Source organism: Asterias rubens, chromosome 8 (assembly GCF_902459465.1).
Source record: "Asterias rubens chromosome 8, eAstRub1.3, whole genome shotgun sequence".
Lineage (NCBI taxonomy): Eukaryota > Metazoa > Echinodermata > Asteroidea > Forcipulatida > Asteriidae > Asterias > Asterias rubens.
In genome coordinates this window covers 5,146,290-5,159,696 of record NC_047069.1, presented here as the reverse complement: position 1 = coordinate 5,159,696, position 13,407 = coordinate 5,146,290, and the positions used below count along the sequence as shown (strand labels likewise).

The 13,407-nt window shown below is 38.9% G+C and overlaps 1 protein-coding gene across 2 annotated transcripts in view; it reads left to right on the top strand.

Moving 5' to 3' along the window:
- Nucleotides 1–12,865, top strand: part of LOC117293455 (rho GTPase-activating protein 7-like) — a 57,672-nt gene extending 44,807 nt beyond the window's left edge. For both annotated transcript variants that reach the window (XM_033775794.1, XM_033775795.1), the window contains 9 exons: nt 222–341; nt 622–854; nt 2,989–3,114; nt 5,829–5,962; nt 6,572–6,778; nt 8,398–8,544; nt 8,985–9,148; nt 9,890–10,015; nt 11,466–12,865. In XM_033775794.1, the coding sequence (XP_033631685.1) occupies nt 222–341; nt 622–854; nt 2,989–3,114; nt 5,829–5,962; nt 6,572–6,778; nt 8,398–8,544; nt 8,985–9,148; nt 9,890–10,015; nt 11,466–11,757 (1,549 nt within the window). In that variant the 3' untranslated portion in view covers nt 11,758–12,865. The remainder of the gene's footprint in view (nt 1–221; nt 342–621; nt 855–2,988; nt 3,115–5,828; nt 5,963–6,571; nt 6,779–8,397; nt 8,545–8,984; nt 9,149–9,889; nt 10,016–11,465) is intronic.
- Nucleotides 12,866–13,407: the final 542 nt, after the last annotated feature.

Genomic DNA, 13,407 nt, shown 5'->3' with positions numbered 1-13,407 from the left:
GCTTTGATGTTTCAGCTTTGAGGTTTCGGCTGTGAGGTTTTGACTATGAATATGAGGTTTTGACTATGAATATGAGGTTTGGACTATGACGTTGAGGTTTAAGCTCTGAGGTTATTGCTATGAGGTTTTAGCTGTGCATTTTTATAGCTATTCAAAAAAAATGATATATAGCTATTTCCAGCCAATTGATCAAGCAAGTTTTTTTCTCTTTGTCATTTCAGGCCGTTTCAGATCTCCAGTCTGTCCGTCAGCCAGTTGATGATCCTGCGGAAACTCTCTCTGCTTAAGCTCACCTCACTGATGGAGAGGCATTCTATCACACACCGCAGTGGGTGGAGCTGGTAAGAATAATTTGTAAAAACAAAATCCAAGCCATAGCATATTGATCGAAGCATTGAGTTGTTAACCACCGGTTCTTTTCAGAACCAACACTACTCAAAAGAGATATTCACATGGTGTTATTGCAAACCTCTCTTAGTTATACCTACACCATGCAATGTTTCAAATCTTATCACGAGTTTTGTAAGTAAAAATGAGAATTACAAACTGTTAAAAATAGTTCTTGATAATTGCACGCTTTTCTGTTTGTTTTAACATTATATTTTCCTTCTTTCCATGTAGGATGATGCCCCGTTTCATGAAGCGCATTAAGAGCCCGGACTACAAGGACCGTAACGTCTTTGGCGTGCCCCTCCTCCAGGTGTTACAACAGACGGGTCTACCGCTCCCCCAGACAATCCTTTACGCTATGAGGTACCTCCGTCGTACATCCAACGATGCGGTGGGCATCTTCCGTAAGCCAGGGGTACGATCTCGCATCCAGCAACTCAAGAGGCTGAACGAGAGCAATCCAGGTACAAATTTATTGATATATTCTTTCTCTGTTTCTCATGTTCTCAATCCTTTCACAATGTATGGTAGAAATCCTGCTTTCTGATAGTTCCTTTAAAGGCACTGAACACTATTGGTAATTGTCAAAGACCAGTATTCTCACTTGGTGTAACCCAACAAATGCATTAAATAACTAAGTAGACCCACTCCACTCTAACGATGTACTTGATGGTGACAGAGGCTCAGCGCATCCATTGGTCTGGTGCTAAAGTGGCTGGTCCGTGTGGTGCCTGGCTCTCTTAATAAAGGGCTTTGGTACTTTTTGTCTAAGAGGAGCCCTGTCTGCTAAATTATACTATCAACAGCTCTCCATTGCACGTTACCAAGTAAGTTTTTATGCTAACAACTATTTTGAGTAATTGCCAGTAGTGTTAAGCGCCTTTAAAATTTCAAAATTTAATAAGTTAAATTTTGGTTATATTAGAGTCAAGGCTAGGGTTGTACCCCCATTGAGCAATTAACTAGAAAAGTGCAGGAAGCTGTTACTATATTTATCCTTGGAAGGCCATAGCAACGACAAACAGCTTGTACCAAAATGACCATAGCAGCCCACAAATATCTTGAAGGTTTGACCTAAATTGGGTCAAATTAAAGGTCATGTCCGGATATGAAATTATCAATGTACAGTATGCTCACAATTTCTAAACACAAAACTTTTGTGATAACCGTTTTGTGATAACTATACAGAAATGAATGGTCTCGAAAGGGTTAATACACTTGATGAAGGGAAACGTAACTGTCAATTACATGTATTTGTCCTTAACAGTCAGTCATGTTTAACTCAACTGTGAAAGGATTATATCACAGTACATTATTCATTTCATTTCACACGTTCCTTCGGGCCCAGTTTCCCCCCTTAAACAAAAAAAGGCAGGTGATCTGTCGCCTGCAAGATACACCTGATCATGACAAAATGTCAAATGAAATGCAACTCCCCTCAGGGCCTGCTCCGACCCAGTTCCATAGAACATTAAGGCGCATCTATACAGAGTACTGACAGATTTTCAACTTGATGAAGACATGATGATGATGAATAGATTGGGGTAGCCAGAGTTGTCAGAAAGAAGGATTGCTGCTAGTGTCGCTTTGGCTGACGAGATTTTCTTGTCAGACGGGATTTAGAAAATCCAGATTCCCAAGTTTGTTTCCCCCTTTGGACAGCCCAACCTCTTTCCCGAGGATGGGACAAAGGAAAAATAACTTCAGTAAACTTGCCTTTCTTAACACTGTTTTCCCCCGCCCCAACAAAATATAAAATTTTAACCAGATTGCTAGACGGGGATTAGGAAATTCAGTCCACTAGATTCCCAGGTTTTCCCCCCTCTGCAGCCCAACCTCTTTCCCGAAGATGGGACAATTAAAAAAATAACATACTTCAGTAAGTTTGCCTTTCTCAGACTTTCTTTTTCCCCTCACCCACACAACAATGTTAACCAGTGCAGATCACTTGATGGGATTTAGGTAATCTAGTCCACAAGATTCCCATGTTCTCCCCTTCGACAGCCCAACACCTCTTTCCCGAGGATGGGACACTGAAAAAATAATGTACTTTCTTCAGCAAACTCTTTTTTTTTTTCCCTCCACACCCCCACAAATGTCAAATGTTAACCAGTGTCGATAACTGCCAGATCTGCGTTATAATTTCCAGTCATGTCTTGCCTCGCTAATGCGATTCACTTATGGTATTCTCGTTTTCATTCCTCTCGATCTTCCCTGTCTGGATTATGTTTTATATCCCTGGGAAATTCTCTTATGGCAAGATTCCAAGAGAGAAACATATAAGAACAAAATCCGACAAAATACCAAGCAGAATGTTGCCCCGGACCTTGTCCCTCCGAACTTGAGATCATCTTGTCAGATTGAGGTTTAAGAAGTCTTATTCCACATTAAAATTCCCAAATTTGTAGTAGCCTTTGACAACAAAAAGGGTTGCAGACTTAGTGGAGGCCCATGGTTTTCCGTTATGTCATCTTATTCGTTGGCGTCGATCCAATTCTGTTGGCCTACATTCTCTTCTTGTGCAAACCCTTTGGGGTGTATGTTTTATATATATAAAGCGCTATGTAAGTTCTAATAAATTCTTCTAATTATTATTAGATAACATGAGCTACGAAGGCATGATGTCCTACGATGTTGCCGATATGCTGAAGCAGTATTTCCGGGATCTCCCCGAACCAGTAGTTACCACCAAGCTTTCAGATACTTTCATCAGTGTTTTCACATGTGAGTATATTTTCATCGAAACACAGATGCAGAAATAGAACTGCATGTATTGCTATCAAACTTGCATCAATCAAATTGGGGCTAGCGTTGGATAAGGGTGAAAGGGATGACCAGGACCCAGCTGTTAAGCAGAAAATACTGCTTGTCAAATTTATTTACTAAGCAAAAATTAGTAGGACACTAGTCGCAGCAATGTAATTTTTTTGAAATGATAGCTGGTACCTTGTCTTTGCTAAGCAATATTTTCCTGTGCAGGTTTTTGTGCTTACAGGTGGGCACAATATCATAGAGCTGCTCAAGCACAGAAATAGCACAGCCGAGTTGAGCTTACCATAATAAGTTTACCAACCAAAATACCATGTCCCATGTAGCATTTGTGACTGGTATCCTGCTAATTTCTGCTAAGCAGTAAACTATCCAGGAATATTTTTCTGCTCAAAGCCAGCTGTGTGAAATGGGGCCTAGATGTATTTCACCGTAATGTCCCTCCTCATGTTTCAACGGGCACCTTGGATTGACCTAATTAGTTCTAAGGAGAAACAATTGTATTTTCAATTAAGGATATATAAATTTGCTTTAGATTAAGTCACTAGGGCCTGAAACTGGGTAAATCTGATATTTTTTTGTACATTTTGTTTATTTAATGACAATTCTCTTTAAAATATTCGACTATGTATAAAATATGCGAGATATTTATAACTAGGACAGGGAAAGTGTTTAATTACCCGTTGGCGTGGGAGAGAGAGAGGAAGGGAAGAACATAGTGTAACCTTTAACATTTCCTCAATAAGTAACCCCCTGGAAGTCTAAACCATGTGCATAGAATTTGATCGATACTAACACACTTACATAGCCGCAGTGTTTGTCTAACTGTACTGTAATGATGGAATCCCGGCATTGGTATCGAATCTGATAGCATTTTCCCCACTTAACTTGATTCTGGTCAGAATAACAACTCAACATTTGTTTAAAGGGAAGGTACACGTTGGGTAATTACTCAAAACCAATATTAACTTTAAAACTGACTTGGTAATGAGCATTTGAGAGCTGTTGATAGTATAAAACATTGTGAGAAATGGCTCCCTCTGAAGTAGCGTAGTTTTTTTTAAAGAGAAAGAGGTAATTTCTCATGAATGAAAAATAGAAGACTTCTAGCCAGAAGTCTTTTATTCCAATCTGCAAGCTCAATTGATCGTCGAAAGTGTGAGATAATAATGAAAGGGAAACAACCTTGTCACACGAACTTGTGTGCTTTCAGATGCTTGATATCGAGACCTCAAGTTCTTCAGAGGGAGCTGTTTCTCACAATGTTTTGTACTATCAACCTCTCCCCATTACTCGTTACCACGAAAGGTTTTATGCTAATAATTACTTTGAGTAATTACCAATAGTATCCATTGCCTTTAAGCATTACAGTTGTGCCTTGCTTAGTACAAATTATATATAATGCTATAAATAGGAACAAATTAGAAAGATTATTATTCCTACAAGGGCAGTTGATAATCCCATGCTATTTAGAGTGCCAGTGATTTGGATTGTGCATCGCCGCTTTTTTGTGTGATTTTTCTTGCTTTGCAAAGTGACGGGTCTGTACTTCTGCCTGCGAAATTACCTTTGTGAAGTATTAGGTATTACCATACGAGGGAGACAGTTGAAAATAGAAGTAGATTCGGTGAATAGCCAGCCCAAAAGGGTTTTATCATATCGGAAATAAATATACATAAGGCCCCATGAGCGTTGGCACTGTGCCAGGTAACTAGGGGTGAGGCCGAGCTTCTTTTATTATATATATAGCGATTTCTGATGTGAGCTAAGCTTTACTTGCCAAAAGCAATCAATATTATGCTGGAATACAACCCACGCACTCTTGATCTCCACAGTTATGTAAATCGAAAGTTTTGCAAACCGAATTCAGAGAGAAAAGGTAAAATGATATGATTCTCTATTTGAGTACGGAGATCATTTAAATGCAATTTTGAATAAAAGCGTAGGTAGCATTTGTTTTTTTAAAAGTGTTTTATCCTTCCTTATAAAGCGAGGGATATTACGTGAGACACTAGTAATATTGAACCGTAGACAGTCAACATCAGCCATGCCACTGTATGTGTTGTTTATAACGCCCCCGTATCTACCCAACAACGCTAAACACACTGATCTCTATACTGGGAAAGTGTTTGCTTGGTTTATGCTGAGCTAAAAATCGCCTGTCAGAACAAATTCCCTTTTGACTAAATGGCATCACACCCTGTCGTTTCCATGGAAATATCGGATGGTAACCGAGGAAGGCAAATATTAGTTTATATCCTTAAGAAAATAACCTACGGAGTGATTGGGATTCAACTTCAAAACAAGTCAGTTGCAAGGAAAAGTGAAGAATCCATTTTTAGAAACTCTTTTGTCCCTTTCTTAACAAGTTTGTTTGGCGTGAAACAAAACAGATTATTAATAGACGCAATTTGTATACAATGACGCGAGTCTTGCTTTGTCAAAACATGAAATGTAGAAACCTCTATAATGTGGCCAACCTCACTGTCTACCATCTAAAGCATGCAAAACTCTACACTCTATAAACCCTTGCTAAAGTGGCCAGTTTGTTTAAATTCCCAGGGCTTGCTCGCTGATGACCGCTCTCGAATTCCGTTATATCTGTCCTGATGATGAATTCTTCTTCGTTAATCTGATTGATCAATTGTGTATTTTGTCTGTGGTTACAGCTGGCATGCCCAAGGATCTCCGTCTGTCTGCGATTCAGGCTGCCGTCATGCTGATGCCTGATGAGAACCGCGAGGTCCTTCAGTCGCTGCTGCTATTCCTCAGCGACATTGCAGAACACTCCAATGAGAATCAGGTAAAAGCACGCTCAAATGATGGTTAGGATACTTAAGGATTTAAACAGGCATGCAACTTTGCCTCGACTCTTCTGATTTCCTCTTCTCAGTTTTACCATTCAAAATTGAAAAATGCTATACAAAACCATTTAAATTTTGTAGCTTCCTCTTTTTTTTTTACATGCCTAATTAAAGCAATCTGGGGTCCTCTGTTGGAACCAAGCATGCTACTTTTCAGCTGATTTCCTCTTTTCAAAACAGTGCCATAGAAAACTGAAAAACATTGTACAAAAGTTAAGTGTTATCGGCCATTTCCTCTTTTTTTTTGCAATTGGAAAGTTGCATGTCTATAGAACAGACGGCCCAATTTCATACAGCTGATAATAGCATCAGTTGGTGCTTAACAATTTTCTGCTAAGCAAAAATGAGCAGGATACCAGTTGCAGATGATATCTGTGAGCATAGTTTTGTTGTGCTTAGCTACTTTTTGTGGTTAAACAGCTGTATGAAATTTGGCCCTGATTGTCCTATTCATCCATTTATGATTGTTCGTTCAGTTGCCATTACCTTAAACAGAACACCATTTCATTTTTCATGAGGTTATATAAAATTGTGTTCTCTCTTTTCAGATGACTGCCTACAATTTGGCCGTCTGCTTTGCACCGTCCTTATTTCAACTAGGGAAGAGTCCAATCCCAAACAATCGCCAGATCAGCAGTCCACGACGCGCACGCAAGATGGCCACATCGAGACCCGACCAAAAAGAACTGATCGAGAATGTGGCTGCGAATGAGTGCCTTGCCCTGATGATCAGAGAGGTCAAGAAACTATTCATGGTAAGCAAGAAAGAACTGCCCTCCCCCTTTTGAAAATAAAAAAGAATCATTTAAAGGCACTGGACCTGTTTGGTAATTTTCAAAGACCAGTTATCTCACTTGGTATATCCCAACATTTGCATTACAATACAAATCTGTGAAAATTTAGACTCAATTGGTCATCGAAGTTGCAATAGAATAATGAAAGAAAAGAAACACTTGTTGCACAAATTTGTTTGAGTGAAAAATCACCTCTTTCTCAAAAACTACGTTACTTCAGAGGAAGCAGTTTCTCACAATGTTTTATACTATCAACAGCTCTCCATTGCACGTTACCAAGTAAGTTTTATGCTAGCATTTATTTTGTTGTAATTACTAAGAGTTTCCAGTGCCTTGAAAACTAAGGAATATCATTATGAATCTCTCTTTGCTAGAAACAATCCACCAACATGTTTGTTAAAAAAAGGACAGTGTAACATTAATCTTGACTCCCTCACTAAAAGGAAAAACAACATGCTTAATGTATGCGACCTGAACAAAATGCATCCCCGTACCAAACATCGCAATGTTTAGCCAGGCCGCACTTACATCAATTAGTTATTGACAATCGTGGGCGCGCAATGTTCATCTTCGGCGTGGCTCAGCTTAAAAGGGTTTGATTGCTGACACACTTTTGTAATATAACAAGGCTGTGGGTAGTTTGTTTGGCGGAGAACACCCTAATGATGCTTATTTTTAGACCCTCAATCTACTGATCTGTCAACATCTAAGGATGATCTATAATGTCTCTAGCATCGCCCAACCTCGCTGACATTTAGCTGCTCGGGAAATCAAACCAGCACTAGGCCAGGGCTCTTAGAGGGTTTGTATTTTTCATTAAGCGCCGCCCTATTTTTGTCGGTGTTATTTATCCTAGCGGCTTAAGTGGCTCTGTCGCTCTAATCAAATCCATGTTGTCATTTCAAATTGGTTTCGAAATGTGGATTGGTCTGGGAAATGTGCGTCAACATTGAAGGGATATTTTGGGGCTTGTTTGAGGGTTGTAGGAGCAGCCGCCATAAGTCTCGGCTTCACGGATCGTCTTTTCTAACCAGTTTTTTTTTTCCACAAATCACAGTATATTTGGACTTAAGCTCAAATCCTTGAGAAGTTCACAATGTTTATCTAAGGTCTGAAAGAACTGATTGAGTTTACAGAGAGTTCACTTTGTTGTTGTCATTGTGGAGGGAACCATAACAGTTTTCCCACCAAAAAAGATGACAGATCTTCTGCACACTAAAATAAAGACTTCAGACAGTTTGCAAAGATTGAATAATAACAATAATAGTGCGCTTATACGTCACTCAGTGACGCTCCAGCCGCTTTAACATACAGTATTTTCCTGCAAGGTATGTGAGACTATGTTTGAACTATGAGACCTTATGCTATTTAAGGGGAAATACTTTGTTGTGTTTTGTTGTTTTACTATAGTTTTGGGGTTGTTGTTTTCAGTTTGTTTTGTTTTGGGTTCTTTTTGGATTTTATTTATTTATTTGGTTTTTTTTTTGGGGGGGGGGGGGAATCGCTCACTATGTTTTTTTCAGACTTGATGAGGAAACCAATGTTCACGAGTCTTCATTTTTGGTTTTGTTAATGTTTAGGTTCCTGAAGACTTGATGACTAAATGTCACTTCTCCTACATGGATCTTGGTGAGCCGGTTGAGCTGGAGGAGCTAGGCAGAAAGAGAAGCGATGAATCAGGAAACTACGGTAGCTATCTTGAAAGCTGTCTACAAGGACTGCTTAAGGTGAGCTATATCCCCATACAGGTTCCCTTTATTAGGGAGAAAACGCCTTGGTGCCATTTCCCTTTTAAAATGAAGCACCAGGCCTGAGCCTACTATACAAGATTGCCAGCTTATCCTCTGCAATAAAACAGCGTTCAAATGTTCAAACCAGACTCTATTCAATATGAGTTGAGCACATCCTTTTGGAGTATAATTGTTTAAAATTATAACTGTTAAAACTCTTAAGTGTATTGTGAAGTGTTCTGATTTCATATACTAAAAATGAACACATAGAAGTGTTTATTTGTCATAAGTTGAGCACATCATTTTGGAGTTTATTCTAATTTAAAAACAGTTTGTGATTTCATATTCTATTCAAAAGTTTGGGTGAACACAAAGAGATGTCATAGAAATGTCTTTTCCCTGTACTAACTGTCAAAAAATGATTGCACACTTTTCAGGAATCAAGAGACAAGTTCAAGGGATGGGTGATATGTCCAACTGTAGACGGCGTGGAAGTCGCCTTCAAGAAGGTCGGCGATGGTCACCCATTGAGGTTATGGAAATGTACCATCGACATCGGTGCGCCACCAGCTGATATTCTACAGCGGGTACTCAAAGAAAGGTGTGTATCTTTCTCAGTCTAAAAAAAAAAATATCCCATGTTTCTCTTCCCAAAAAAATTAAATATTATTCCCCTATCTATAGATGATGTGACCTGTGACATCGCATGTTTACAAAAGAGCCACCAAGCCTGGACTTCCGTGCAGCCATGATTTGTACACAGCCTAATGGAAGAAAACATAAAATCTTATATTTTATGGAGATTGCACTGTCTAATTCCTATCAACTTTTGATATGATGAAAGGGGGCACATCTCAAAACTTGTCCAGCTTTTACTTTTATAACTCTTGGATTTATGTGGAAGTTATGACACAAAATGTCAACTGTCCCATAGGACCAGTGCAGTATACTACCTGCCAGAATACCCAAAGAATGCACAAGGTCATACGTATTGTAAATCCCATGGTCTATACTCCATGACTCAAGAAGACCCAACCTACAGAACCCCATCGTAAAGATGGAGCATTTATGCAAACCTACCAACAGCAACTCTCTGAGGATGGTTGGTATTGGATTAAACCAGCTTCACTGAGCCACTCAACATGTCAAACAATGAAAACGAACAATTAACAAAACAAACAAAATGAAGCCACTAGCAATGCCTGTGCGCTTGTACGCGCATTGACGCCACTTTGATGATAATAACCGTCACTCAGGTTTTTTATTAAATTGCATTGAACGATAGAACTTAATTACAGTCCATTAAGTGTTCATTACTGATTTGATTTTGTTTGTTTTGCAGACATCTCTGGGATGAGGATCTTGTTAAGTGGCGATCAGTGGAGACTCTGGAGAAGACTACCGAGGTATTCCAGTATGTAGTCAACTCCATGGCGCCCCATCCCTCAAGAGACTACTGTGTGCTTAGGTGAGTAGGACACCAGACATGGTGACATTTGCCATCTGCCATCAAAGTCATCTGGGCCCAATTCATTAAGCTGCTCAGCAAGTTTTCTTTGCTAAGCAAGAAATAAGCAGGGCACTGGAGGCAACTACAGTCGAACTTTGTGGAATGTTGGCTGGTAATCTAATTCTGTAAAGCATATTTTCTGTGCTTAGCAAGATTTTTTTGCTTACAGGCTTTGTGAAATTGTGCCTTGTCTGGAATGAGTATTACACTCTGACTTTCTCAGAATAATATTGGGACCAGCTATTGAAGAATATTGCTTGATATTCAATATATAAATCCTGCTGGACCCAAAAACCTGACATAAGGACCTGTACTAATACGAATTGATAAGAGTAATGGCATTCTGCTCTTTGAGTAGAATCAGGGGAAAATTTTGCCCATAAATTTTACGTAGCAACATATTTTGACTGAACAATTTTTGTGCACAATGAGTGCTTATATTGAATAGCAAATGGCGTTTTAGGGGTAGAAACATTCTGTGTAGCATTTTGCTCTGTTATACATGGAAAATTGTTCACTGAGAATCATATTTAGGTCGGCAGTGTTGCCACCAGAGTTGGTTTACTAAACACACTGGTGTTTATCTATATTATAAACACACTGGTGTTGTTGGTCGGCTGATTGTTTCACAGCTTATGTGGTGGGTTGTTGTTAGGTGTAACCTACGATTGTTTTGCATTGTGTACTGTTGTTGATTGTCATTGTCGTCACAGTGCAAGCACAAGGTGAAGGTTTTTATAATTCTTTCCGCAAACAAACCCAAATGAAAATTTAGAAACTGGCAATATAGGTACAGGATTATTATAAAGAATAAAGGTTTGTGATAACACCATGTTGTTTTCGTCAAGGAAAATGTTAGCCTTCATGAATGTTTGACGTCAATAGATTTATTTTTAATCATTGTGCGATGCTAATCTATGGAACCTGCAAACCATCTTGGTAGATAATGTAGCTAATCAAATTGTCACAGACAGCCGTCTGGCACCAGACTCCCCCATTAGATGAGATAAGGGGATAGCCTGCTACCTGGCAACTGTTAGGGTTGTCCAGCACCTGGCTTAAGACTAAAAGCTGACTTTTAGATGAACCATGGGAGGATGGAAAATAAAAACACAGAATGTCAAACAATACTATCATAATAATAATGACGTCGTCTGTAGTGCCAGTATTCACAAAAAGTGCTAATGGCGCTTGCTACAATAAAAAAAAGAAGTTCCCTCTTGGTTGTCCTCCAGCGGTGCAAAGATCAAGAAAATCAAAAATAAAAACAATGTCTATGGAATGTTACTGAAATGTTTATGAAAAAGATGAGTCTTTTGAAAATTTCTATTGTCTGGATGGCTCATGGAAAGGAATTTCTTTTGTTTCCAAATTGTGATTAAAATATTACTTTATCTCCCACCTTCAGGTCATGGAGAAATGATTTGCCAAGAGGAACCTGCGCCCTGGTCTCCACCTCCATAGAGCACCCAGACGGCCCTCTGATGGGCGGGGTAAGAGGTACAGTCCTCGCTTCTCGCTTCCTCATCGAGCCTTGCGGGTCTGGAAAATCTCGTCTGACACACATTTGCCGAGTAGACACCAAGGGGCGGACAGTGGATTGGTACAACAAGGCCTATGGTCACGTCATGGCTAGACTGGTGGGGAAGATTCGGGATTTGTACATCCACGAAGCAGAGGGACCCGAGACCAAAGTCTGAAGACTTGGAAAGTACCAGGATTGTGTGACGAAGCTACTTTAGTGCCTAAGGCAAGAGTTGGAGAGAGGACTATATACTGTCAAGATTACATGGATAAGTGAGCTTTATACAATTGACACGGACAATGCTGAATCACCAAGTGATTTCTTCTGACGTTGATTTTGATATCAAACGATATCAAGACAATTAACGCTGATTCGAGAGGAGTGGTTTTCGTCTGAGCTACAAACGGGGAAATGTTCATGAGTAATGATTAGGAAAAAGCTGTATGCTAATCAAAGAATTAACTGTTAGATGAATTCAACATCAAATGTTTTAGTGTGGTTCAAATCTCACAGCTATTCTGCTTTCAAGAACAGGCGTACTACACAAAGAATGTCGGACCGTCGTCTGACAGTGTTCAAATTGAAATCTGTTTATGTACATAACAACAACAGTATAAATGTATGTATAAACAAACATTGATGTATCTATATGTACATGTACTCAGGTATATTTTATTGTATGCACTGTTTAACAACAGTGAACCCTTAAATATATGTATAGTATTTATATTATATAACCATGTACAAATTATTAAGAATATTGTACATAAAAACAGAGTTACTTATAACCCATTTAGGAAGTTAACAACATTAACGTAATGCGATTAGAATTCAATTATTTTTTCATTTTGAAAATAAATATCCTCTTATCAACTCAGTTCAAATTTCTTTTTCTTTTCTCTAATTTTCAAATGTCAGATAAGGTGGGAAATACAACATAATTTTGAGCAGAAAGAAAAACAGTCCGTAACATGGACTTTGGTATGAGTTTTTTTTTACTTGTACGCATTTAAAAAAAAAGTTCTGACTTACGAACTTTACTTGGTGCTTGACACAATGTAATAATTTATCGGTAAAGTTTCTTAAGATGGAAACATTTTTTTTAATATGTTGAGTCTGCCAGAAAGCAATAGCAATGGCTTATTTAGAGCCTTCGAGGCCCAATTTCATAGAGCTGCTTAAGCACTAAGTTTTGCTTACGCAAACATATCCTTGCTTAGTAAAATCAGATTACTGGCCAAGACTCCACTCAATTGTTATGCTAAGTAAAAAACAGCTAAAAACCAGTCACAAGCAATGTATACGACATGACATTTTGGCCAGTAACACGTATGAAATATGCAAGCTATTTTCATGCTTAAGCAGTTTTTTGGGCTTAAGCATCTCTATGAAATTTTCCCCAGCTTTGTAGATTGGTGCACAAAGTTTTGTCACTGTCTGGCTGTAGTATCTGAATTGCGGCTACGGCTTTGACTATTGCTAAGTGTGTTGCTAAGGACTTTCTTTACTTTAATGCAGGATGATGCAGAAATCTAGCGATAGCCAGAGCTGTAGCTGCTAATTCAGACTCGGCCTTGGGATCGATAGGAAAGCTTTCAAGGACCTGTTGGGACTAAATTTGAAACAGGGTTTTGGAGGTTTCTGCAAAAACAATTTTTGACTGAGCTTCTGCAAAAAACTTTAACTGTGGACACAAGAGGGGGCTGTGATGACGTTTTAGGTATGGAAATTAAATGACGCCCATTCAACACTCGACTAAAAGCTTGGTTCATACTTCCTGCGAATTGGAATGCCCATTTGACTTTACATTTCTATTTTTCACTGC